Source organism: Chiloscyllium punctatum, chromosome 28 (assembly GCF_047496795.1).
Source record: "Chiloscyllium punctatum isolate Juve2018m chromosome 28, sChiPun1.3, whole genome shotgun sequence".
In the NCBI taxonomy this organism is placed as follows: Eukaryota; Metazoa; Chordata; class Chondrichthyes; order Orectolobiformes; family Hemiscylliidae; genus Chiloscyllium; species Chiloscyllium punctatum.
The window spans coordinates 16,726,614-16,754,215 of NC_092766.1; the positions used below are offsets into that span (position 1 = coordinate 16,726,614).

Consider the following 27,602-nt stretch of genomic DNA (forward strand, 5'->3'; position numbering starts at 1 on the left):
GTGTGAGAGTGTGTGTGAGGGTGTGTGTGAGGGTGTGTGAGGGTGTGTGGGTGTGTGTGAGAGTGTGTGTGAGGGTGTGTGTGAGAGTGTGTGTGAGGGTGTGTGTGAGGGTGTGTGAGGGTGTGTGGGTGTGTGTGAGAGTGTGTGTGAGAGTGTGTGTGAGAGTGTGTGTGAGGGTGTGTGAGGGTGTGTGGGTGTGTGTGAGAGTGTGTGTGAGAGTGTGTGTGAGAGTGTGTGTGAGGGTGTGTGGGTGTGTGTGAGAGTGTGTGTGAGGGTGTGCGTGTGAGGATGTGTGAGTGTGTGTGAGTGTGTGTGTGAGGGTGTGTGGGTGTGTGTGAGTGTGTGTGAGGGAGTGTGTAAGGGTGTGTGTGAGGGTGTGTGTGAGGGTGTGTGTGTGTGTGTGAGTGTGAGTGTGTGTGTGTGTGTGTGTGTGTGAGTGTGAGTGTGTGTGTGTGTGTGTGTGAGTGTGAGTGTGTGAAGGGTGTGTGTGTGTGAGTGTGTGTGTGTGTGTGTGTGTGAGTGTGTGTGTGTGAAGGGTGTGTGTGTGTGTGAGTGTGTGTGTGTGTGTGTGTGTGAGTGTGAGTGTGTGTGTGTGTGTGAGTGTGAGTGTGTGTGTGTGAGTGTGTGTGAGTGTGTGTGTGTGAGTGTGAGTGTGTGTGTGTGTGTGTGTGAGTGTGAGTGTGTGAAGGGTGTGTGTGTGTGAGTGTGTGTGTGTGAGTGTGTGTGTGTGTGTGTGTGTGAGTGTGAGTGTGTGAAGGGTGTGTGTGTGTGAGTGTGAGTGTGTGAGTGTGAGTGTGTGTGTGTGTGTGTGTGTGTGTGAGTGTGTGTGTGTGAGTGTGTGTGTGTGTGTGTGTGTGTGTGAGCCCCTCCTCCCTGGGGCGAGTGTGGGTGGGGAACCTTAGCCACTGACCTTCCCATCACTGACCCGGGTCGGGGTCCAGAACAGGCCAATCTCACACCTCCCTGACCCAGAACGTGGGTCAGAAACTCTCTGCCAACCTCCACAACCTCCCGACTCTGAGAGGGTGGGGCATGAACGTTTAAAAAGCCCGGGGTGGGGGGGGTGGGGGGTGCAGGAGGAGAGGACAGATTGTCACGGAGACTGATCAAGCGAGGAACCAAGGAGCTAACAACGTTCCCTGCGGGAGATCGGGTGCATTTCAAATCCAGCCGACAAACTCGGGAACATCACTGAGTGCAGTCTGAATTCGGTAGAGCTGAAGATTGCATCTTGCATTTTGTAAGCTGTTGGGATGGAATCTGTGCTCGGTCTAATATCATTTCTGTTCCCTTCACTTGTTAGTGTCACACAGGAGAGGGAGATATCCCGGACACCCAGCCATGGGTAGAGCAGCCACAATCGTGGTCAAAGTCCACGATGCGTTTCGATTGAAGAACAAACTCTTCAGAGAGTGTCTGGCAGAGTTCCTGGGGGTCTGCATGTTGATTGTAAGGACAGAACTTCGGATCAGTCCAACTGTTACCTCTGAAGGGTTTCTGTGCATCCCGGTTCCCGGGTCAGTGCTGAGGGAGTGGGCGCTGTCGGAGGGTCAGAGCTGAGGGAGTGGGTGCTGTGGGAGGGTCAGTGCTGAGGGAGTGGGCACTGTCAAAGGGTCAGTGCTGAGGGAGTGGGCACTTTCGGAGGGTCAGCGCTGAGGGAGCAGGCGCTGTTGGCGGGTCAGCGCTGAGGGAGAGGGTGCTGTCGGAGGGTCAGTGCTGAGGGAGTGGGCGCTGTCGGAGGGTCAGCGCTGAGGGAGCGGGCGCTGTCGGAGGGTCAGTGCTGAGGGAGTGGACACCGTCGGAGGGTCAGTGCTGAGGGAGTGGGCGCTGTCGGAGGGTCAGCGCTGAGGGAGCGGGCGCTGTCGGAGGGTCAGTGCTGAGGGAGTGGACACTGTCGGAGGGTCAGTGCTGAGGGAGTGAACACTGTCGGAGGGTCAGCGCTGAGGGAGCGGGCGCTGTGGGAGGGTCAGCGCTGAGGGAGCGGGCGCTGTCGGAGGGTCAGTGCTGAGGGAGCGGGCGCTGTCGGAGGGTCAGTGCTGAGGGAGCGGGCACTGTCGGAGGGTCAGTGCTGAGGGAGCGGGCTGTGTCGGAGGGTCAGTGTTGAGGGAGTGGGCGCTGTCGGAGGGTCAGTGCTGAGGGTGTGGGCACTGTCGGAGGGTCAGCGCTGAGGGAGCGGGCGCTGTCGGAGGGTCAGTGCTGAGGGAGTGGACACCGTCGGAGGGTCAGTGCTGAGGGAGTGGGCGCTGTCGGAGGGTCAGCGCTGAGGGAGCGGGCGCTGTCGGAGGGTCAGTGCTGAGGGAGTGGACACTGTCGGAGGGTCAGTGCTGAGGGAGTGAACACTGTCGGAGGGTCAGCGCTGAGGGAGAGGGTGCTGTCGGAGGGTCAGTGCTGAGGGAGTGGGCGCTGTCGGAGGATCAGCGCTGAGGGAGCGGGCGCTGTCGGAGGGTCAGTGCTGAGGGAGTGGACACCGTCGGAGGGTCAGTGCTGAGGGAGTGGGCGCTGTCGGAGGGTCAGCGCTGAGGGAGCGGGCGCTGTCGGAGGGTCAGTGCTGAGGGAGTGGACACTGTCGGAGGGTCAGTGCTGAGGGAGTGAACACTGTCGGAGGGTCAGCGCTGAGGGAGCGGGCGCTGTGGGAGGGTCAGCGCTGAGGGAGCGGGCGCTGTCGGAGGGTCAGTGCTGAGGGAGCGGGCGCTGTCGGAGGGTCAGTGCTGAGGGAGCGGGCACTGTCGGAGGGTCAGTGCTGAGGGAGCGGGCTGTGTCGGAGGGTCAGTGTTGAGGGAGTGGGCGCTGTCGGAGGGTCAGTGCTGAGGGTGTGGGCACTGTCGGAGGGTCAGCGCTGAGGGAGTGGGCTCTGTCGCAGGGTCAGCGCTGAGGGAGTGGGCACTGTCGGAGGGTCAGTGATGAGGCAGTGGGCGCTGTCGGAGGGTCAGTGCTGAGGGTGTGGGTACTGTCGGAGGGTCAGTGCTGAGAGAGAGGGCACTGTCGGAGGGTCAGTGCTGAGGGAGTGGGTACTGTCGGAGGGTCAGTGCTGAGGGTGTGGGTGCCGTCGGAGGGTCAGTGCTGAGGGAGCGGGCGATGTCGGAGGGTCAGTGCTGAGGGAGTGGGCGCTGTCGGAGGGTCAATGGTGAGGGAGTGTGGGCTGTGGGAGGGTCGGTGCTGAGGGTGTGGGTACTATCGGAGGGTCAGTGCTGAGGAAGTAGGCACTGTCAGAGGGTCAGTGCTGAGGTAGTGGGCATTGTTGGATGGTCATTGCTGAGGGAGAGGGCGCTGTCGGAGGGTCAGTGTTGAGGGTACGGGTGCTGTTGGAGAGTCAGTGCTGAGGGAGTGGGCACTGTCAGAGGGTCAGTGCTGAGGGTACGGGCGCTGTCGGAGGGTCAGTGCTGAGGGAGCAGGCGCTGTCAGAGGGTCATTGCTGAGGGAGAGGGCACTGTCGGAGGGTCAGCGCTGAGGGAGTGGGCGCTGTCGGAGGGTCAATGCTGAGGGAGAGGGCACTGTCGGAGGGTCAGCGCTGAGGGAGCGGGCGCTGTCGGAGGGTCAGTGCTGAAGGAGTGGGCGCTGTCGGAGGGTCAGTGCTGAGGGAGTGGGTACTGTCGGAGGGTCAGTGTTGAGGGTGTGGGTACTGTCGGATGGTCAGTGCTGAGGGAGTGGGCACTGTCGGAGGGTCAGTGCTGAGGGTATGGGTACTGTCGGGGGTCAACGCTGAGGGAGTGGGTGCTGTCGGAGGGTCAGTGCTGGTTGAGAGGGCGCTGTCGGAGGGTCAGTGCTGAGGGTATGGGTACTGTCGGAGGGTCAGTGCTGAGGGAGTGGGTACTGTCGGAGGGTCAGTGTTGAGGGTGTGGGTACTGTCGGAGGGTCAGTGCTGAGGAAGTGGGCGCTGTTGGAGGGTCAGTGTTGAGGGTGTGGGTACTGTCGGAGGGTCAGTGCTGAGGGAGTGGGCGCTGTCGGAGGGTCAGTGTTGAGGGAGTGGGCGCTGTCGGAGGGTCAGTGCTGAGGTAGTGGGCATTGTTGGATGGTCATTGCTGAGGGAGAGGGCGCTGTCGGAGGGTCAGTGTTGAGGGTACGGGTGCTGTTGGAGAGTCAGTGCTGAGGGAGTGGGCACTGTCAGAGGGTCAGTGCTGAGGGTACGGGCGCTGTCGGAGGGTCAGTGCTGAGGGAGCAGGCGCTGTCAGAGGGTCATTGCTGAGGGAGAGGGCACTGTCGGAGGGTCAGCGCTGAGGGAGTGGGCGCTGTCGGAGGGTCAATGCTGAGGGAGAGGGCACTGTCGGAGGGTCAGCGCTGAGGGAGCGGGCGCTGTCGGAGGGTCAGTGCTGAAGGAGTGGGCGCTGTCGGAGGGTCAGTGCTGAGGGAGTGGGTACTGTCGGAGGGTCAGTGTTGAGGGTGTGGGTACTGTCGGATGGTCAGTGCTGAGGGAGTGGGCACTGTCGGAGGGTCAGTGCTGAGGGTATGGGTACTGTCGGGGGTCAACGCTGAGGGAGTGGGTGCTGTCGGAGGGTCAGTGCTGGTTGAGAGGGCGCTGTCGGAGGGTCAGTGCTGAGGGTATGGGTACTGTCGGAGGGTCAGTGCTGAGGGAGTGGGTACTGTCGGAGGGTCAGTGTTGAGGGTGTGGGTACTGTCGGAGGGTCAGTGCTGAGGAAGTGGGCGCTGTTGGAGGGTCAGTGTTGAGGGTGTGGGTACTGTCGGAGGGTCAGTGCTGAGGGAGTGGGCGCTGTCGGAGGGTCAGTGTTGAGGGAGTGGGCGCTGTCGGAGGGTCAGTGCTGAGGGAGTGGGCGCTGTCGGAGGGTCAGCGCTGAGGGAACGGGCACTGTCGGAGGGTCAGTGCTGAGGGAGCGGGCACTGTCGGAGGGTCAGCGCTGAGGGAGCGGGCACTGTCGGAGGGTCAGCGCTGAGGGAGTGGGCGCAGTCGGAGGGTCACTGCTGAGGGAGTGGGCACTCTCAGAGAGTCAGTGCTGAGGGAGTGGGCGCTGTGGGAGGGTCAGTGCTGGGGGAGTGGGCGCTGTGGGAGGGTCAGTGCTGAGGGAGTGGGCACCGTCGGAGGGTCAGTGCTGAGGGAGTGGGCGCTGTCAGAGGGTCAGTGCTGAGGGAGCGGGCACTGTCGGAGGGTCAGCGCTGAGGGAGTGGGCTCTGTCAGAGGGTCAGTGCTGAGGGAGCGGGCACTGTCGGAGGGTTAGTGCTGAGGGAGTGGGCACGGTCGGACCGTGGTTCTCACAAGGTCAGGCCACCTTCTGTAGAACAGCCTTTAGTTGTCTTCCTTTTGATGAGACTGTAACTTCCCAGGCCCTCTCTCCCTCCCTGTTTTCTATGCCAGCTGTTTGGCTGTGGAGCTGTAGCGCAGATGGTAGTCAGTAACACGACACGTGGTGAATTCCTGTCGGTCAATCTCGGCTTTGGACTCGGGGCAACGTTTGGAATCTACATCTCCGGAGGGATCTCAGGTACACCTTGGCAAAAACCAGGAATCCTGGATTTCCCCTAGCTGGAATGACAGACCAGAATCTAATCGAGGGGTTCGGGGTGGGTTATATACAGAATAACAGATACCCGGGAGGGAGTTACAGACTGGAATCTAATCGAGGGGTTCGGGGTGGGTTATATACAGAATAACAGATACCCGGGAGGGAGTTACAGACTGGAATCTAATCGAGGGATTCGGGGTGGGGGTTATATACAGAATAACAGATATCCAGGACGGAGTTACAGACTGGAATCTAATCGAGGGGTTCGGGGTGGGTTATATAGAGAATAACAGATACCCGGGAGGGAGTTACACACTGGAATCTAATCGAGGGGTTCAGGGTGGTGTATATACAGAATAACAGATACCCGGGAGGGAGTTACACACTGGAATCTAATCGAGGGGTTCAGGGTGGTGTATATACAGAATAACAGATACCCGGGAGGGAGTTACAGACTGGAATCTAATCGAGGGGTTCGGGGTGGGTTATATACAGAATAACAGATACCCGGGAGGGAGTTACACACTGGAATCTAATCGAGGGGTTCAGGGTGGTGTATATACAGAATAACAGATACCCGGGAGGGAGTTACAGACTGGAATCTAATCGAGGGGTTCAGGGTGGGGGTTATATACAGAATAACAGATATCTGGGAGGGAGTTACAGACCGGAATCTAATCGAGGGTTCGGGGTGGGTTATATACAGAATAACAGATACCCCGGAGGGAGTTACAGACTGAAATCTAATCGAGGGGTTCGGGGTGGGTTATATACAGAATAACAGATACCCGGGAGGGAGTTACAGACTGGAATCTAATCGAGTGGTTCAGGGTGGGTTATATACAGAATAACAGATACCCCGGGAGGGAGTTACAGACTGGAATCTAATCGAGGGGTTCGGGGTGGGTTATATACAGAATAACAGTTACCCCGGGAGGGAGTTACAGACTGGAATCTAATCGAGTGGTTCAGGGTGGGTTATATACAGAATAACAGATACCCCGGGAGGGAGTTACAGACTGGAATCTAATCGAGGGGTTCGGGGTGGGTTATATACAGAATAACAGTTACCCCGGGAGGGAGTTACAGACTGGAATCTAATCGAGGGGTTCGGGGTGGGTTATATACAGAACAACAGATACCCGGGATGGAGTTACAGACTGGAATCTAATCGAGGGGTTCGGGGTGGGTTACATACAGAATAACAGATACCCCGGGAGGGAGTTACAGACTGGAATCTAATCGAGAGGTTCGGGGTGGGTTACATACAGAATAACAGATACCCGGGAGGGAGTTACAGACTGGAATCTAATCGAGGGGTTCGGGGTGGGGGTTATATACAGAATAACAGATACCCGGGAGGGAGTTACAGACCAGAATCTAATCGAGGGGTTCGGGGTGGGTTACATACAGAATAACAGATACCCGGGAGGGAGTTACAGACCGGACTCTAATCGAGCGGTTTGGGGTGGGCTATATACAGAATAACAGATACTCGGGAGGGGGTTACAGACAGGAATCTAATTGAGGGGTTCGGGGTGGGGTATATACAGAATAACAGATACCCGGGAGGGAGTTACAGACCGGAATCTAATCGTGGGGTTTGGGGTGGGTTATATACAGAATAACAGATACCCGGGATGGAGTTACAGACTGGAATCTAATCGAGGGGTTCGGGGTGGGTTATATACAGAATAACAGATACCCCGGGAGGGAGTTACAGACTGGAATCTAATCGAGGGGTTCGGGGTGGGTTATATACAGAATAACAGATACCCGGGACGGAGTTACAGACTGGAATCTAATCGAGGGGTTCGGGGTGGGTTATATACAGAATAACAGATGCCCCAGGAGGGAGTTACAGACTGGAATCTAATCGAGGGGTTCAGGGTGGGGGTTATATACAGAATAACAAATACCTGGGAGGGAGTTACAGACCAGAATCTAATCGAGGGGTTCGGGGTGGGTTACATACAGAATAACAGATACCCGGGAGGGAGTTACAGACCGGACTCTAATCGAGCGGTTTGGGGTGGGTTACATACAGAATAACAGATACCTGGGAGGGAGTTACAGACCAGAATCTAATCGAGGGGTTCGGGGTGGGGTTTATATACAGAATAACAGATACCCCGGGAGGGAGTTACAGACTGGAATCTAATCGAGGGGTTCGGGGTGGGTTATATACAGAATAACAGATACCCGGGAGGGAGTTACAGACTGGAATCTAATCGAGGGGTTCGGTGTGGGTTATATACAGAATAACAGATACTCGGGAGGGGGTTACAGACAGGAATCTAATTGAGGGGTTCGGGGTGGGGTATATACAGAATAACAGATACCCGGGAGGGAGTTACAGACCGGAATCTAATCGTGGGGTTTGGGGTGGGTTATATACAGAATAACAGATACCCGGGATGGAGTTACAGACTGGAATCTAATCGAGGGGTTCGGTGTGGGTTATATACAGAATAACAGATACTCGGGAGGGGGTTACAGACAGGAATCTAATTGAGGGGTTCGGGGTGGGGTATATACAGAATAACAGATACCCGGGAGGGAGTTACAGACCGGAATCTAATCGTGGGGTTTGGGGTGGGTTATATACAGAATAACAGATACCCGGGAGGGAGTTACAGACCGGAATCTAATCGTGGGGTTTGGGGTGGGTTATATACAGAATAACAGATACCCCGGGAGGGAGTTACAGACTGGAATCTAATCGAGTGGTTCAGGGTGGGTTATATACAGAATAACAGATACCCGGGATGGAGTTACAGACTGGAATCTAATCGAGGGGTTCGGGGTGGGTTATATACAGAATAACAGATGCCCCAGGAGGGAGTTACAGACTGGAATCTAATCGAGGGGTTCAGGGTGGGGGTTATATACAGAATAACAAATACCTGGGAGGGAGTTACAGACCAGAATCTAATCGAGGGGTTTGGGGTGGGTTACATACAGAATAACAGATACCTGGGAGGGAGTTACAGACCAGAATTTAATCGAGGGGTTCGGGGTGGGGTTTATATACAGAATAACAGATACCCCGGGAGGGAGTTACAGACTGGAATCTAATCGAGGGGTTCGGGGTGGGTTATATACAGAATAACAGATACCCGGGAGGGAGTTACAGACTGGAATCTAATCGAGGGGTTCGGTGTGGGTTATATACAGAATAACAGATACTCGGGAGGGGGTTACAGACAGGAATCTAATTGAGGGGTTCGGGGTGGGGTATATACAGAATAACAGATACCCGGGAGGGAGTTACAGACCGGAATCTAATCGTGGGGTTTGGGGTGGGTTATATACAGAATAACAGATACCCGGGATGGAGTTACAGACTGGAATCTAATCGAGTGGTTCAGGGTGGTTTATATACAGAATAACAGATACCCCGGGAGGGAGTTACAGACTGGAATCTAATCGAGGGGTTCGGGGTGGGTTATATACAGAATAACAGTTACCCCGGGAGGGAGTTACAGACTGGAATCTAATCGAGGGGTTCGGGGTGGGTTATATACAGAATAACAGATACCCGGGATGGAGTTACAGACTGGAATCTAATCGAGGGGTTCGGGGTGGGTTACATACAGAATAACAGATACCCCGGGAGGGAGTTACAGACTGGAATCTAATCGAGAGGTTCGGGGTGGGTTACATACAGAATAACAGATACCCGGGAGGGAGTTACAGACTGGAATCTAATCGAGAGGTTCGGGGTGGGTTACATACAGAATAACAGATACCCGGGAGGGAGTTACAGACCAGAATCTAATCGAGGGGTTCGGGGTGGGTTACATACAGAATAACAGATACCCGGGAGGGAGTTACAGACCGGACTCTAATCGAGCGGTTTGGGGTGGGTTATATACAGAATAACAGATAATCGGGAGGGGGTTACAGACAGGAATCTAATTGAGGGGTTCGGGGTGGGGTATATACAGAATAACAGATACCCGGGTGGGAGTTACAGACCGGAATCTAATCGTGGGGTTTGGGGTGGGTTATATACAGAATAACAGATACCCGGGATGGAGTTACAGACTGGAATCTAATCGAGGGGTTCGGGGTGGGTTACATACAGAATAACAGATGCCCCAGGAGGGAGTTACAGACTGGAATCTAATCGAGGGGTTCAGGGTGGGGGTTATATGCAGAATAACAAATACCTGGGAGGGAGTTACAGACCAGAATCTAATCGAGGGGTTCGGGGTGGGTTACATACAGAATAACAGATACCCGGGAGGGAGTTACAGACCGGACTCTAATCGAGCGGTTTGGGGTGGGTTACATACAGAATAACAGATACCTGGGAGGGAGTTACAGACCAGAATCTAATCGAGGGGTTCGGGGTGGGGTTTATATACAGAATAACAGATACCCCGGGAGGGAGTTACAGACTGGAATCTAATCGAGGGGTTCGGGGTGGGTTATATACAGAATAACAGATACCCGGGAGGGAGTTACAGACTGGAATCTAATCGAGGGGTTCGGTGTGGGTTATATACAGAATAACAGATACTCGGGAGGGGGTTACAGACAGGAATCTAATTGAGGGGTTCGGGGTGGGGTATATACAGAATAACAGATACCCGGGAGGGAGTTACAGACCGGAATCTAATCGTGGGGTTTGGGGTGGGTTATATACAGAATAACAGATACCCCGGGAGGGAGTTACAGACTGGAATCTAATCGAGGGGTTCGGGGTGGGTTATATACAGAATAACAGATACCCGGGAGGGAGTTACAGACCGGAATCTAATCGTGGGGTTTGGGGTGGGTTATATACAGAATAACAGATGCCCCAGGAGGGAGTTACAGACTGGAATCTAATCGAGGGGTTCAGGGTGGGGGTTATATACAGAATAACAGATACCCGGGAGGGAGTTACAGACCGGAATCTAATCGAGGGGTTCGGGGTGGGGAATATACAGAATAACAGATACCCCAGAGGGAGTTACAGACTCCCTCCCTATCACTGTCACCCCCTCCCTATCCCTGTCACCTCCTCCCTTTCTCTGTCACCCCCTCCCTATCTCTGTCACCCCCTCCAGCCCCTACACCCCCTCCCTATCTCTGTCACCTCCTCAAGCCCCTCCCTATCTCTGTCACCCCCTCCCTATCTGTCACCCCCTCCATACCCTCCCTATTTCAGTCACCCCCTCCCTATCTCTGTCACCTCCTCCAGCCCCCTACACCCCCTCCCTATCTCTGTCACCCCCTCCAGCCCCTACACCCCCTCCCTATCTCTGTCACCCCCTCCAGCCCCTACACCCCCTCCCTATCTCTGTCACCCCCTCCAGCCCCTACACACCCTCCCTATCTCTGTCACCCCCTCCAGCCCCGACACCCCCTCCCTATCTCTGTCACCCCCTCCAGCCCCTATACCCCCTCCCTATCTCTGTCACCCCCTCCAGCCCCTACAACCCCTCCCTATCTCTGTCACCCCCTCCAGCCCCTAAACCCCCTCCCTATCTCTGTCACCCCCTCCAGCCCCTACAACCCCTCCCTATCTCTGTCACCCCCTCCAGCCCCTAAACCCCCTCCCTATCTCTGTCACCCCCTCCAGCCCTCTGTCCCCCCTCCAGCCCCTACACACCCTCCCTATCTCTGTCACCCCCTCCAGCCCCTACACCCCCTCCCTATCTCTGTCACCCCCTCCAGACCCTACACCCCCTCCCTATCTCTGTCACCCCCTCCAGCCCCTACACGCCCTCCCTATCTCTGTCACCCCCTCCAGCCCCTACACCCCCTCCCTATCTCTGTCACCCCCTCCAGCCCCTATACCCCCTCCCTATCTCTGTCACCCCCTCCAGCCCCCTACACCCCCTCCCTATCTCTGTCACCCCCTCCAGCCCCCTATCACTTCCTGTCTCTCTTCCTCTCTCTCTCTGTTGATGTGAAAGGGGCTATGTGAATGCACACTGTTGTTGTTGTTGTTGTTGTTGTCCTGCAGGGGGCCACCTGAATCCGGCCGTGTCCTTCAGTCTGTGCCTTCTTGGCCGGTTCCAATGGAAGAAGTTGCCCTTTTACATGTTCTTCCAGACCCTGGGGGGGTTTGTCGGAGCTGCAGTTGTCTACGGGGTGCATCACGGTAGGTCACCCCCTTGGCCCTTCCTCAGGGGTCAGGGTCTGTAGGTGGGGTCAGACTCCCTCCCCCCCCCCCCCACCCCGCCTCCCGCCCCAAGTCCTGTCCCATTCCAGCACTCATTCTCACCCAGCATTCCACCCTGACACAGTTTCCTTGGCTTCTCCCTGTATATGTTCCCAAACTTTCCATATTCACCCAGTTTCCCTCTCTCCCCCATCCCCCAGTATTCCCCCCACTCTCCCTCATTCCCCCCACTCTCCTCCATTCCCCAGTATTCCCCCCACTCTCCCCCATTCCCCAGTATTCCCTCTCTCCCCCATTCCCCAGTATTCCCCCCACTCTCCTACATTCCCCAGTATTCCTTCTCTCCCCCATTCTCCTGTTTCCCCCTTTTTCCCCGGTATTCCCTCTTTCCCCAGTATTCCCCCCTCTCCCCTATTCCCCAGCATTCCCCCTCTCCCCCATTCCCCAGTATTCCCTCTCTCCCCCCCATTCCCCAGTATTCCCTCTCTACTCCCCAGTCCCCAGTATTCCCTCTCCCCCCCATTCCCCGTCTTTCCCCCATTCCCCAGTATTCCCACTCTCCCCAATATTCCCCCTCTTTCCCCATTCCCCAGTATTCTCCCTCTCTCCCCTGTTCCCCAGTATTCCCTTTAGCCCCCTTTCCCCAGTACACCCCCTCTCTACCCGCATTCCCTCGTATTCCCCCTCTGTCCCCAACTCCTCAGTATTCCCTCTCTCTTCCATTCCCCAGTATTCCCACTCTCCCCATTCCCCAGTATTCCCTCTCTCCAACATACCCCAAAATTCCCTCTCTCTCCCATTCGCCATTATTCCCTTTCTCCACCATCTCCTCAGTATTCCCTCTCCCCCATTCCCCAGTATTCCCCCCACTCTCCCCCATTCCCCAGTATTCCACCCACTCTCCTCCATTCCCCAGTATTCATTCTCTCCCCCATTTTCCTGTATTCCCCCTCTCTCCCCCATTCCCCAGTATTCCCTCTCTCCCCATTCCCCAGTATTCCCCCCTCTTCCCCATTCTCCAGTATTCCCCCTCTCTCCCCGTTCCCCAGTATTCCCTCTCCCCCCATTCCCCGTCTCTCCCCCATTCCCGAGTATTCCCTCTCTCCCCAATATTCCCCCTCTTTCCCCATTCCCCAGTATTCCCCCTCTCCCCTGTTCCCCAGTATTCCCTTTCCCCCCCAATTCCCCAGGATTCCCCCTCTCTTCCCCCATTCCCTAGTATTCCCCCTCTCTCCCCATCTTCTCAGTATTTCCTCTCTCCTCCATTCCCCAGTATTCCCACACTCCCCCATTCCCCAATATTCCCTCTCTCCCCCATTCGCCATTATTCCATTTCTCCACCATCCCCTCAGTATTCCCTCTCTCCCCATTCCCAAGTATTCCCCCTCTTTCCCCATTCCCCAGTATTCCCCACTCCCCTGTTCCCCAGTATTCCCTTTCCCTCCCAATTCACCAGTATTCCCCCTCTCTTCCCCCATTCCCCAGTATTCCCCCTCTCTCCCCAATTCCCCAGTATTCCCCCTCTCTCCCCGTTCCCCAGTATTCCCCCCTCTCTTCCCCATTCTCCAGTATTCCCCCTCTCTCCCCCATTCCCCAGTATTCCCCCCTCTCCCCCATTCCCCGGCATTCCCCCTCTTCCCCCCATTCCCCGGTATTCCCCCTCTCCCCCCATTCCCCAGTATTCCCCCTCACTCCCCATTCCCCAATATTCCCCCTCTCTCCCCCATTCCCCAGTATTCCTCCTCTCTCCCCCATTCCCCAGTGTTCCCTGTCCATGCCTGTCTGTTGTGTGATGGAGTTGGGTCTCGGGATGTGACGGTGTTCCTGTGATTCTCCTGCAGATGGGATCCATGCTGTTAACAACGGGACTTTGTCTGTCACCGGGCCACGTGCTACAGCCTTCATTTTCGGCACGTACCCTGCACCGTTCCTCACCCTTCCCAATGGCTTCATTGACCAGGTACCCGGACATTCTGATCTGTTCTCCTGGCAATTTCTTGCTCTGATACTTGGATGGATTTCAGCAGAGACAGGAATCTCAACTGGGTCCTGCCCGAAAATTCCATACGATGTTACATAGGGCCCGCTCCCTCAGCGCTGACCCTCCAACAGCGCCCGCTCCCTCAGCGCTGACCCTCCAACAGCACCTGCTCCCTCAGCGCTGACCCTCCAACAGTGCCCGCACCCTCAGCGCTGACCCTCCAACAGTGCCCGCACCCTCAGCGCTGACCCTCCAACAGCGCCCGCTCCCTCAGCGCTGACCCTCCAACAGCACCTGCTCCCTCAGCGCTGACCCTCCAACAGTGCCCACTCCCTCAGCACTGACCCTCCCACAGCACCCACTCCCTCAGCACTGACCCTCCCACAGTGCCCACTCCCTCAGCACTGACCCTCCCACAGCGCCCACTCCCTCAGCACTGACCCTCCCACAGCGCCCACTCCCTCAGCACTGACCCTCCAACAGCGCCCGCTCCCTCAGCACTGACTCTCCATCAGCGCCCACTCCCTCAGCACTGACCCACCGACAGCGCCCGCTCCCTCAGCACTGACCCTCCAATAGCGCCCACTCCCTCAGCGCTGACCCTCCGACAGCACCCACTCCCTCAGCGCTTACTCTCCGACAGCGCCCGCTCCCTCAGCGCTGACCCTCCAACAGCGCCCGCTCCCTCAGTACTGACCCTCTGACAGCGCCCACTCCCTCAGCGCTGACCCTCCGACAGTGCTCACTCCCTCAGCACTGACCCTCTGACAGCACCTTGTCCCTCAGCACTGACCCTCCGACAGTACCCACTCCCTCAGCGCTGACCCTCCGACAGCGCCCACTCCCTCAGCACTGACCCTCCGACAGTACCCACTCCCTCAGCGCTGACCCTCCGACAGTGCCCATTCCCTCTGCACTGACCCTCCGACAGCGCCCACTCCCTCAGCACTGACACTCCGACAGTGCCCACTCCCTCAGCACTGACCCTCCGACAGCACCCGCTCCCTCAGCGCTGACCCTCTGACAGCACCCACTCCCTCAGCGCTGACCCTCCGACAGTGCCCACTCCCTCAGCACTGACCCTCCGACAGCACCCACTCCCTCAGCACTGACCCTCCGACAGCACCCGCTCCCTCAGCGCTGACCCTCTGACAGCACCCACTCCCTCAGCGCTGACCCTCCGACAGTGCCCACTCCCTCAGCACTGACCCTCCGACAGTGCCCTCTCCCTCAGCACTGACCCTCCAATAGCGCCCACTCCCTCAGCACTGACCCTCCGACAGCGCCCACTCCCTCAGCACTGACCCTCCAATAGCGCCCACTCCCTCAGCGCTGACCCTCCGACAGCACCCACTCCCTCAGCGCTTACTCTCCGACAGCGCCCGCGCCCTCAGCACTGACCCTCCCACAGCGCCCACTCCCTCAGCCCTGACCCTCCGACAGTGGCCACTTCCTCAGCACTGACCCTCCAACAGCGCCCGCTCCCTCAGTACTGACCCTCCGACAGTACCCACTCCCTCAGCGCTGACCCTCCGACAGTACCCATTCCCTCTGCACTGACCCTCCGACAGCGCCCACTCCCTCAGCACTGACACTCCGACAGCACCTGCTCCCTCAGCACTGACCCTGCGACAGCACCCACTCCCTCAGCGCTGACCCTCCGACAGCACCCACTCCCTCAGCACTGACCCTGCGACAGCGCCCACTCCCTCAGCACTGACCCTCCGACAGCACCCGCTCCCTCAGCGCTGACCCTCTGACAGCACCCACTCCCTCAGCGCTGACCCTCCGACAGTGCCCACTCCCTCAGCACTGACCCTCCGACAGCACCCACTCCCTCAGCACTGACCCTCCGACAGCACCCGCTCCCTCAGCGCTGACCCTCTGACAGCACCCACTCCCTCAGCGCTGACCCTCCGACAGTGCCCACTCCCTCAGCACTGACCCTCCGACAGTGCCCTCTCCCTCAGCACTGACCCTCCGACAGCACCCACTCCCTCAGCACTGACCCTCCGACAGCACCCACTCCCTCAGCACTGACCCTCTGACAGTGCCCACTCCCTCAGCACTGACCCTCCGACAGTGCCCACTCCCTCAGCACTGACTCTCTGACAGTGCCCACTCCCTCAGCACTGACCCTCCGACAGCGCCGACTCCCTCAGCACTGACCCTCCGACAGTGCCCACTCCCTCAGCACTGACCCTCCGACAGCGCCCACTCCCTCAGCACTGACCCTCCGACAGCGCCCACTCCCTCAGCACTGACCCTCCGACAGAGCCCACTCCCTCAGCACTGACCCTCCCACAGCGCCCACTCCCTCAGCACTGACCCTCCGACAATGCCCACTCGGTCGCTCTGTCTCTATCACTGACTGCAACATGAGAGCAAGTGAGAGAGAGAGAGAGAGAGAGAGAGACCAGCAGGGAGGGTGAGAATGAAGGTGTGAGAGAAGGCAAGAGGGAGGGGGAGAGGAAGGGGAAGAGGGAAAGGAAGAGGTAGAGGGAGAGAGGGAGAGGGAGAGGGAGGGAGAGAGAGTGAGGCGGGGGGGTTGTGTGAGCAGATGTGTGAGGGTGTGGGGAGAGAGGGATTGGGGGGTGATTTGTGAGAGGGAGAGAGGGGGTTGGGGGTGTGGATGGGTGAGGGGGTGAGGAAAGAGGATGTGGGGAGTAGATGTGTGAGGGTGCCGGGAGAGAGGGATTGGGGGGAGATTTGTGAGAGGGAGAGAGGGGGTTGGGGGTGGATGGGTGAGGGGGTGGGGAGAGAGGGCGTGGGGAGTAGATGTGTGAGGGTGTGGGGAGAGAAGGATTTGGGGGAGATTTGTGAGAGGGAGAGAGGGGGTTGGGGGTGGATGGGTGAGGGGGTGAGGAAAGAGGATGTGGGGAGTAGATGTGTGAGGGTGTGGGGAGAGAGGGATTGGGGGGAGATTTGTGAGAGGGAGAGAGGGGGTTGGGGGTGGATGGGTGAGGGGGTGAGGAAAGAGGATGTGGGGAGTAGATGTGTGAGGGTGTGGGGAGAGAAGGATTGGGGGGAGATTTGTGAGAGGGAGAGAGGGGGTTGGGGGTGGATGGGTGAGGGGGTGAGGAATGAGGGCATGGGGAGTAGATGTGTGAGGGTGTGGGGAGAGAGGGATTGGGGGGAGATTTGTGAGAGGGAGAGAGGGGGTTGGGGGTGGATGGGTGAGGGGGTGAGGAAAGAGGATGTGGGGAGTAGATGTGTGAGGGTGTGGGGAGAGAAGGATTGGGGGGAGATTTGTGAGAGGGAGAGAGGGGGTTGGGGGTGTGGATGGGTGAGGGGGTGGGGAATGAGGGCATGGGGAGTAGATGTGTGAGGGTGCCGGGGAGAGAGGGATTGGGGGGTGATTTGTGAGAGGGAGAGAGGGGGTTTGGGGGTGTGGATGGGTGAGGGGGTGGGGGGAGAGAGGGCTGGGGTGGGGAGAGTGAGAGTGGCGGTTGTGAGCGTGTTTGGGGCGGGGATGGATTTCCCAGAATGCCTCAGTGTCGATGAGGGGGAGGGGAAACAGAGGGCCGTTTCCCCACCGCCCCCCCCTCACCCATTGGTGACTCCCGTCTTCCCTGCCTCCCGCCACAGTTGATTGGCACCGGCACCCTCCTCCTGTGCATCTTCGCGGTGGTGGACTCCCAGAACTACGGCGCTCCCAAGATCCTTCAGCCCATCTTCATCGGCCTTTCGGTGGTGGGCATCGGGATGTCCATGGGCTCCAATTCTGGTTACGCCATCAATCCCGCCCGGGACTTCGGGCCACGTCTGCTCACCCTGGCCGCGGGATGGGGCACCGAGGTCTTCACGTGAGTAATTCCCTCCCACACCCCCCCCCACCCTCAGTAACGGGACTGGGACCAGCTGGGCGTGGCCAACCCCCTCACCCCACCCTTCCCTGTTACCCCATAATCCCCGCCCTCACCCGCCCGCTCTCCCTCCCAGATCAGCCTGGGCCCGTTCTCCCCCTCCCCCAGTGCCCGGTCGACGGCGTCCTTCCACCTGGGATCTTGCTGTGCGGGGGCTGCCACACTTCCAGCGGCAGCCATCGCCTGGGCGGTAATGCTGAGTCAGAGATAGAGAGAGAGAGAAGGAGTAAGAGAAAGGGGGGGGGGAAATCGTCAAAGAGAGAGAGAGAGAGAGGGATAGTGTGAGAGAGTCGGGGGAGAGAGGGAGAGAAAGAGAGGGATTTTGTGTGTGTGTGTGTGTGAGAGAGACAGAGCGAGAAAGATAGTGTGGGACAGGGAGAGAGAGAAGGAGTAAGGGAGAGGGAGCGATATTGAGAGAGAGAAGGATAGTGTGAGAGAGTCGGGGGAGAGAGAGAGACAGAGACAGAGAGATAGTGAGGGAGAGGGACAGAGATAGTGAGAGACAGAAAGTAAGAGACAGAGAGAGACCACGGGAGACAGAGAGAGAGATGGATTGTGTGAAAGAGTGGGAAGGAGAGAGAGCAAGAGAGAGGGAGGGATAGTGTGTAAGAGAGGGAGAGAGAGAACGTTCGTGAGACAGGGAGTAATTCAGAGAGAGGGGGATAGTGAGAGGGAGAGCAACAGAGAGATAGAGTGAGAGAGGCACAGTCAGACAGAGAGAGAGAGAAAAGTGAGAGAGGGAATGAGTGAGAGAGTGAGCAAGAGGGAGATAGGTCGGGGGGTGGGGGGGGGTTGGGAAATGATACCCTGAGGGGTCAACTCTGAGGTGATTGGCTTCCTTATGAACAATCCCACTGAGTGGGTGTGGGTAGTGTCAGGTCACAAGGTCCTTGCGTCGTACTGATCCTGGGGGATGGGGTCAAGGATTCAGGTGGTCAAACGTCCAATCAAACCACGGCGTCAGCCTCGAGGTCATCGCCTTCTACCTGGGGTCAAAGGTGAGGGGTCCGGACTACCTGCGACCATCCATCAATGAATTGGGAGTTGCCATATTCCATGGGGGTCGTTGGTAGGGGCTGGGCAGGGGGTTGCAGAGGGTTGAGCCCACCCTCGATGGGTTGGCTGGTGCCATTCCTGGGCAGGGGGGGGAGGGGGGGGTTGGAAGTGTTGGTTAGGGGTCAGGGGTTTGGAGGGTGGGTGGGGTCAGGGGGTGAAAGTAGCCGGGGGGGGGCTGGTCACTGACGCTGACCAATTGCCTGTCCTTGTTCCCCCCCACCCCCGCGCAGGGCCGGGAACGGTTGGTGGTGGATCCCCATTGTGGCGCCCATGGTGGGCGCGGTGCTGGGGGCCCTGGTCTACGAGTTGCTGGTGGAGCTGCACCATCTGGAGGCCAAGTCAGGTCCCACCAACTACGCCGATGAGGAGACGCTGAAGGGGACGGATGCCAGGGGCAAGGACGGCCCGGCCATACGGAGGGACAAGGCCGGAGCAGATGACCAGTTCGTCATGGCGATGTGAACGGGAAGGTGGAGGGGGGGGGGGGGGGGGGGGGGGGGGGGGTCTACTCTCCCCTCCATCTTCACCCCCGACGTTACCTCCCCCGAATCCCTCCCAGGGATGGATTGGGGGGGGGGGGGGGGGGGGGCTACACTGGGGATGTGAGCGAACAGATACCAGAGAACTCCCGTCGCCGGGGACAAGTGATCAGCATCACCCCCCTCCCTCCCCCAATCTCTGTCCACATCTCCCCCTCCCCACGACTTTCTGACCCAACCCCGTCCGTCCACTAAATGCGCCCCTCCCCCCAACACCAGCGTGACCAATTCCATCCAAGGGTTCACACCCCCACCCTATCTCTGTCACCACCCCCCCAGCCCCTACACCCTCTCCCTATCTCTGTCACCCCCCCCCCCCAGCCCCTACACCCCCTCCCTATCTCTGTCACCCCCCCAGTCTCTACACCCCCTCCCTATATCTGTCCCCTCCTCCAGCCCCTACACCCTCTCCCTATCTCCATTGTTATGGGTGCGGGTGTGGTGTTGGGGATCCATGGTTGGGTGTAGTGGGGGGTAAGTCCCAGTAGCCCCCACCTCACCCCGTTGTTGATTTCCCTCAGCACCAACCCCACTCCCACCACACCTCCCCCTTGGCCCAACCCAAGTCCAGGATCCTTGACCCAAGCACAGTGCACTCTGACCCTTGACCCGGGGCGCTGCAGACACCACCCCGCCCCCCCCCCCCCCCGACGCTTCAACCTGGTACAAAGTGGAGGGGGGGTGCCCTGACCTGGGAACAATGGGGTCAGCACCCATCACCCTCTCTCCACTTACACCTCCCCCACACTGCTCCCTCACGGAGCTCTGAGGCCTGGTTGCCGAAGCCTGGCATACTAGGCCTCAGCCTGGCCGTAGCCCGGGGAAACCGCCTCCGCCCACTCTCACCTCCGAGTGCGGAGGCACCAGGAATCGTACTTTAGCCCCCGGTTAGCAACGGGCAGCGACTGGTTTGATTCTCTGCCGGGAGATAATCCCTCTGCAGGAGAATGCCGGGGAGGGGGGAGACAGGAGAGAGCTCCATGTCTGTGTCTCACCTCGCCCTCCTATTCCTCCCCCCCCCCGCTCCCATTCTCCACTTGCACCCTCCAGCGCTTGTATCATACGCATTTCCAATGCTGCTTCTCCAAATATATACTGAAACGTGAGATTAAATTTGAGAATATTTAATGGAAAACTGACTCTGTGTGTGTCTGTGTGTGTGTGTGTCTGTGTGAGTGTGTGTGTCTGTGTATGTGTGTGTGTCTGTGTGTTTGTGTGTCTGTGTGAGTGTGTGTGTCTGTGTATGTGTATGTGTGTGTGTCTGTGTGTGTGTGTGTCTGTGTGAGTGTGTGTGTCTGTGTATGTGTGTGTGTGTGTCTGTGTGAGTGTGTGTGTCTGTGTATGTGTATGTGTGTGTGTCTGTGTATGTGTATGTGTGTGTGTCTGTGTGTGTGTGTGTCTGTGTGAGTGTGTGTGTCTGTGTATGTGTATGTGTGTGTGTCTGTGTGTGTGTGTGTCTGTGTGTGTGTATGTGTCTGTGTGTGTGTGTGTGTCTGTGTGTGTATCTGTGTGAGTGTGTGTGTGTATCTGTGTGTATGTTTGTGTGTCTGTGTGTATGTGTGTGTGTATCTGTGTGTATGTTTGTGTATGTCTGTGTGTCTGTGTGTGTGTGTATATGTGTGTTTCGGGGTGGGGGGGGGTATAATTCAATGGGGAGGGTCACTCTCCAGAGGATAGAGAGAGACCCAATATCTAATGGTCCTGTTTATTCCCGTCCTTACGGTGTCACTGGCTGGGCCCAGCATTTATTGGGCGGAGGGGAACGATATAAAAGAGACCTGAGGGGCAACTTCTTCACACAGAGGGTGGTACGTGTATGGAGTGGGCTGCCAGAGGATGTGGTGGAGGCTGGGACAATTGCCACATTTAAAAGGCATCGGGATGGGTATATGAATAGGAAGGGTTTGGAGGGATATGGGCCGGGTGCTGGCAGGTGGGACTAGATTGGGTTGGGATATCTGGGTTGGCATGGACTGGTTGGACCGAAGGGTCTGTTTCCACGCTGTACATCTCCATGACTCTAATTGGGTACTGCAGATGCTGGAGATCAGTGTCAAGATTAGAGTGGTGCTGGAAAAGCACAGCAGGTCAGGCAACATCCGAGGAGCAGCATTTATTGGCGCGTTCCCACCCTGATTACCCCTTGAGAAGGGGGTGGGGTGAGCTGCCATCTTGAACCGTTGCATTCCCCCCTCCCCCACCCTGTGTGGTGTAGGGACACAGGGGCCCCTGTTAGGGAGGGAGTCCCAGGATTCTGACCCCGAAGGAACAGCCGAGATATTTCGGGACGGTGTGTGTGTGAGGGGGGGGGTCACAGAGGGGCTGGTGTTCCCCATGTATCTGCTTCCCTACCCCCACCCGTCCAGGGGGGGTAGAGGTGACGGGGTTTGGGGAAGGTGCCTGTCTAAGGAGCCTCACTGCAGTGGGTCTTGGAGATGGTACACCCTGCTATGACTGGTGGAGGGGGGGGGGGGGGGGGCGGTTTGTGGGTGGGGTGCCAATCCAGCGGGGTGGGGTGAGGGGGGTGGTGAGGAGGTGTTTTGTCCCTGGACGGTGTCGAGCTTCTCGAGTGTTATCCCTCATCCAGGGGCGAGTGGGGAGTATTCCCTCACCCTCCAGACTCGTGCCTTGTCGATGGTGGGACAGGGAGGAGAGAGTCAGGAGGGGAGTTACTCACTGCGGGATTCCCAGCCTCTGACTGTGCGTGCGGTCTCATGAGCTGGTTTCGAGAGTGCGGGGAGTAAGGCGGTCTTAAAGTCTGTCCTTTTTCCATCAGGTCAGGCCTCCTTGATATTAAAGTGAAGGTTACAGTTCAATTGAGCGGGGTTAAAATTCTCCCTGCTCTCTTGAACTCCGAAACAATTTCGCTGAGTGCAGCAGTAACTGAGGAATGAGTGAACCCTGGTCCCCAGAGCAAAGTCGTCGATAATCCTGCAAGATATCGATCCCAGGGGTCTCCGATTGCTGTGGGGAGGGAGGTGAGCCGGGGGCATCAGGCAGACGGCAGCTAAGTCCCGCGATTCGTTTTCTCCCCTCAACACAATCGAAATCGGCTCAGCAGGGGTGATGCGTCACGGCTGCAGTCAGTGGGTGCTCCTGGATGCCTGGTGGGGGAGGGGAGGGGTCAGATCGATGCCAACCGCTTCAGAGCACGGACGTTACCAGTTACTCAGGAGAGTTAGGTCGCGATGGGGAGGGGGGGGAGGGAGTGGGGGAAGCGGGTGAAGGGAAGGGTCGCATCGCCCACAGACGCCTGGCACGGAGGGGGTGCGGGGAGCGAGCGAGGGAGGCGCTGTCGACCAGTCGGTGGGAATCAGCCGCATGTGCAGCTCAGGAAGGTTGCCGCCAGCTCTGTCCACCGCTCCCTCCCCCCCGCCAAACTCCAGGCTCCGGGATGGTTTTAGTTCCAGCCGGAGATCAGCCATGGGGGGAGGGGGTGTGAAACAAAACAGCCCTCGGGGGGAAATGGGACGTTCCGAGTGATGGCGATAAAAACACCCCAAGTCACGGCCGGGGGCAAGGAAATCGGACCAGGATACACGTGACTCCAGACCCTCATGGCGATGGGTCTGGGCCTACACGTGACTCCAGACCCCCACGGCGACGGGTCTGGGCCTAAACGTGACTTGAGACCCCCACGATGCCGGGTCTGGGCCGACACGTGACTCCAGACCCTCATGGCGATGGGTCTGGGCCTACACGTGACTCCAGACCCCCACGATGACGGGTCTGGGCCTACACGTGACTCCAGACGCCCACGATGCCGGGTCTGGGCCGACACGTGACTCCAGGCCCTCACGGCGATGGGTCTGGGCCTACGCAAGACTCATGACCCCACGGCGACAGGTCTGGGCCTACACGTGACTCCAGACCCCCACGGCGATGGGTCTGGGCCTAAACGAGACTCCAGACCCCCACGGTGACGGGTCAGAGCCTACACGTGACTCCAGACCCCCACAGCAATGGGTCTGGGCCTACACGTGACTCCAGACACCCACGATGACGGGTCAGGGCCAACACGTGACTCCAGACCCCCACGGCGATGGGTCTGGGCCTACACATGACTCCAGATCTCCACAACGATGGGTCTGGGTCTACACGTGACTTCAGACCCCCACGGTGATGGGTCTCGGCCTAAACGAGACTCCAGACCCCCACGGTGACGGGTCAGGGCCTACACGTGACTCCAGACCCCCACGGCGACATGTCTGTGTCTAAACATGACTCCAGACCCCCACGGTGACGGGTCTGGGCCTACACGTGACTCCAGACCCCCACGGCAACAGGTCTGTGCCTAAACGTGACTCCAGACCCCCACGACGACGGGTCTGGGCCTACACGTGACGCCAGACCTCCACGGGGACGGGTCTGGGCCTACACGTGACTCCAGACCCCCACGGCGACAGGGCTGAGCCTAAACGTGACTCCAGACCCCCACGGAAACGGGTCTGGGCCTACACGTGACTTCAGACCCCCACGGCGATGGGTCTGGGCCTACACGTGACTCCAGACCTCCACGGGGACGGGTCTGGGCCTACACGTGACTCCAGACCCCCACGGCAACAGGGCTGGGCCTACACGTGACTCCAGACCTCCACAACGATGGGTCTGGGCCTACACGTGACTTCAGACCCCCACGGCGATGGGTCTGGGCCTACACGTGACTTCAGACCCCCACGGCGATGGGTCTGGGCCTACACGTGACTCCAGACCTCCACAACGATGGGTCTGGGCCTACACGTGACTTCAGACCCCCATGGCAACGGGTCTGGGCCTACACGAGACTCCAGACCCCCACGGCGACAGGGCTGGGCCTAAACGTGACTCCAGACCCCCACGGAAACGGGTCTGGGCCTACACGTGACTTCAGACCCCCACGGAAACGGGTCTGGGTCTACACGTGACTCCAGACCCCCACGGGGACGGGTCTGGGCCTACACGTGACTCCGGACCCCCACGGTGACGGGTCTGGGCCTACACGTGACTCCAGACCCCCACGACGACGGGTCTGGGCCTACACGTGACGCCAGACCTCCACGGGGACGGGTCTGGGCCTACACGTGACTCCAGACCCCCACGACGACGGGTCTGGGCCTACACGTGACGCCAGACCTCCACGGGGACGGGTCTGGGCCTACACGTGACTCCAGACCCCCACGGCGGCGGGTCTGGGTCTACACGTGACTCCAGACCCCCACGGCGACAGGGCTGGGCCTACACGTGACTCCAGACCCCCACGGCGGCGGGTCTGGGTCTACACATGACTCCAGACCCCCACGGCGACAGGGCTGGGCCTAAACGTGACTCCAGACCCCCACAGCGATGGGTCTGGGCCTACACGTGACTCCAGACCCCCACGGTGACGGGTCTGGGCCTACACGTGACTCCAGACCCCCACGGCAACAGGTCTGTGCCTAAACGTGACTCCAGACCCCCACGACGACGGGTCTGGGCCTACACGTGACTCCAGACCCCCACGGCGACAGGGCTGGGCCTACACGTGACTCCAGACCTCCACGGGGACGGGTCTGGGTCTACACGTGACTCCAGACCCCCACGGGGACGGGTCTGGGCCTACACGTGACGCCAGACCTCCACGGGGACACGTCTGGGCCTACACGTGACTCCAGACCCCCACGGCGACAGGGCTGGGCCTAAACGTGACTCCAGACCCCCACGGAAACGGGTCTGGGCCTACACGTGACTCCAGACACCCACGGCGATAGGTCTGGGCCTACCTGTGTCGCCAGACCTCGATGGTGATGGGTCTGGGCCTACACGTGACTCTAGACTCCCATGGTGATGGGTCTGCACCTACACGTGACTCCAGGCCCCCACAGTGATGGGTCTGGGCCTACATGTGACACTAGACCCCCAAGGTGATGGGTTTGGGCCTACACATGACACTAGACCCACACGGTGATGGGTCTGGGCCTACAGATGACTCCAGACCCACACGGTAATGGGTCTGGGCCTACACGAGACTCCAGACCCCCAGAGCGATGGGTCTGGGCCTACACGTGACTCCAGACACCCACGGCGATAGGTCTGGGCCTACCTGTGTCGCCAGACCTCGATGGTGATGGGTCTGGGCCTACACGTGACTCCAGACACCCACGGCGATAGGTCTGGGCCTACCTGTGTCGCCAGACCTCGATGGTGATGGGTCTGGGCCTACACGTGACTCTAGACTCCCATGGTGATGGGTCTGCACCTACACGTGACTCCAGGCCCCCACAGTGATGGGTCTGGGCCTACATGTGACACTAGACCCCCAAGGTGATGGGTTTGGGCCTACACATGACACTGGACCCACACGGTGATGGGTCTGGGCCTACACGTGACTCCAGACCCCCATGGCGATGGGTCTGGGCCTACACGTGACTCCAGACCCCCATGGCGATGGGTCTGGGCCTACAAGTGACTCCAGATCCCCACAGCAATTGGTCTGGATCTACACGTGACTCCAGACCCCCAAGGCGATGGGTCTGCGCCTACACGTGACTCCAGACCCCCACGGCAACGGGTCTGGGCCTACACGTGACTCCAGACCCCCAAGGCGATGGGTCTGCACCTGCACGCGACTCCAGACCCCCAAGGCGATGTGTCTGCGCCTACACGTGACTCCAGACCCCCAAGGCGATGGGTCTGCGCCTACACGCGACTCCAGATCCCCACGGCGATGGGTCTGGGCCTACACATGACTCCAGACCCCCACGGCGACGGCTCTGGGCCTACACGTGACTCCAGACCTCCACAGAGATGGGTCTGGGCCTACACATGACTCCAGACCTCCACGGTGAAGGGTCTGGGCCTACACATGATACTAGACCCCAAGGTGATGGGTCTGGGCCTACATGTGACACTATACCCCCACGGTGATGGGTCTGGGCCTACACGTTACACTAGGCACCCACGGTGATGGGTCTGGGCCTACACGTGACTCCAGACCCCCACGGTGATGGGTCTGGGCCTACACGTGACTCCAGACCCCCAAGGCAACGGGTCTGGACCTACAGGTGACACTAGACTCTGACGGTGATGGGTCTGGGCCTACAAGTGACTCCAGACCCCCACGTGATGGGTCTGGGCCTACAGGTGACTCCAGACTCCCATGGTAATGGGTCTGGGCCTACACGTTACACTAGGCCCCCACAGTGATGGGTCTGGGCCTACATGTGACTCCAGACCCCCACGATGATGGGTCTGGGCCTACAGGTGACACTAGACCCCCACGGTGATGGGTGCGGACCTACACGTAACTCCAGGCCACCATGTACAGGGGTGTGGTCCTATACGTGACACCAGACCCCAACGGCGATGGGTGCGGGCCTACATATGACTCCAGTCCCCCACAGTGATGGGTGCAGACCTACACATGACTCCAGATCTCCACAGCGATGGGTCCTGACCTACACGTGACTCCAGACCCCCAGAGCCATGGATCTGGGCCTATACGTGACTCCAGGCTCCCATGGTGATGGGTGTAGCCTACACGTGACTCCAGAGCCCCACAGCGATGGGTCCTGACCTACACGTGACTCCAGACCACCATGGCGATGGATTTGGGCCTACACGTGACTCCAGTCTCCCATGGCAATGGGCGTGGCCTACCCGTGACTCCAGACCCTCCCAGCGACGGGCCCAGCCAATGACACTCACATCCCAACAAATAACGACTCCTTTCCCTTCTACAGAAAAACGTGGCCCTCCTCTAACCTTGACCTCTGACTCCTAACCCAGAAGGACGTCAACCCTTTGCGGGTCAGGCCACCATTTTGGGCCTGTTTCTGTGCCCGAGTCTGACACTCACTGCAGGATATCCTGTCGGGTTTCCCCGAAGATTGGGGGAGGGGTTCGGAGCCAGGTCTCGTGGGGAGGTGGGGACAACAGACTCAGGGGGAGGAGTGACCTCTCGGAGGGTGGTCAAGTTCCAGGCCCAGTTTCAACAGCGCCACACTCACCGATGGTCACTGTCAGGAATGTAGGCTGGGATGGACAGCGAAATGGGGAAGGTTATTGGAGGGGGGAGGGGGAAGATTTGCCAGGGGTTTCCTGCTGAGGTGGGGTTCGGGGCAGGTGGGTTCGGGGTGAATAGGACAGCACTTTCACAGAGCGCAAATCCGTGCACAGCAGGATCCCAGAGAGTACAGCATGATCAGGCCCACACCTCTCACTCTCAGGGGTGTTGGTCGACAGGAAATCACTGGCTCCAGGAGCTCAGGGAGATCTGTCATGTCACCAGCCCGTCATCCAAGTCTGGCCCCTTGGGGTCATTTACAAAGCCCACTCCCTCATCACTGACCCTCCAACAGTACCTGCTACCTCAGTGCTGACCCTCCAACAGCGCCCGCTACCTCAGTGCTGACCCCTCAACAGCGCCTGCTCCCTCAGCACTGACCCTCCGACAGCGCCCGCTCCCTCAGCACTGACCCTCCGACAGCGCCCGCTCCCTCAGCACTGACCCTCCGACAGCGCCCGCTCCCTCCACACTGACCCTCCAACAGTGCTGACTCACTCAGCGCTGACCCCTCCGACAGCGCCCGCTCCCTCAGCACTGACCCTCCCACAGCGCCCGCTCCCTCA

General features: G+C 58.9%; 1 protein-coding gene across 1 annotated transcript; it reads left to right on the forward strand.

Annotated features, from left to right (window-relative positions):
- Positions 1-1,075: 1,075 nt before the first annotated feature.
- On the forward strand, positions 1,076-18,957 carry LOC140454047 (aquaporin-9-like). Its single transcript, XM_072549009.1, has 7 exons — positions 1,076-1,211; positions 1,304-1,449; positions 5,306-5,432; positions 11,416-11,553; positions 13,416-13,534; positions 17,144-17,361; positions 18,708-18,957. The coding sequence occupies exons 2-7, from the start codon at positions 1,342-1,344 to the stop codon at positions 18,937-18,939; spliced, it is 942 nt and encodes a 313-aa protein (XP_072405110.1). The 5' UTR covers positions 1,076-1,211; positions 1,304-1,341; the 3' UTR covers positions 18,940-18,957.
- The last annotated feature ends 8,645 nt before the right edge of the window (positions 18,958-27,602 follow it).

Excerpts from the sequence above, each read along its gene's own strand:
- LOC140454047 (XM_072549009.1), top strand. The coding sequence starts at position 1,342 with ATGGGTAGAGCAGCCACAATCGTGGTCAAAGTCCACGATGCGTTTCGA. Across the intron at positions 1,450-5,305 it reads TGGGGGTCTGCATGTTGATT|CTGTTTGGCTGTGGAGCTGT; the intron begins GTAAGGACAGAA and ends TTTCTATGCCAG. Across the intron at positions 5,433-11,415 it reads CATCTCCGGAGGGATCTCAG|GGGGCCACCTGAATCCGGCC; the intron begins GTACACCTTGGC and ends GTTGTCCTGCAG.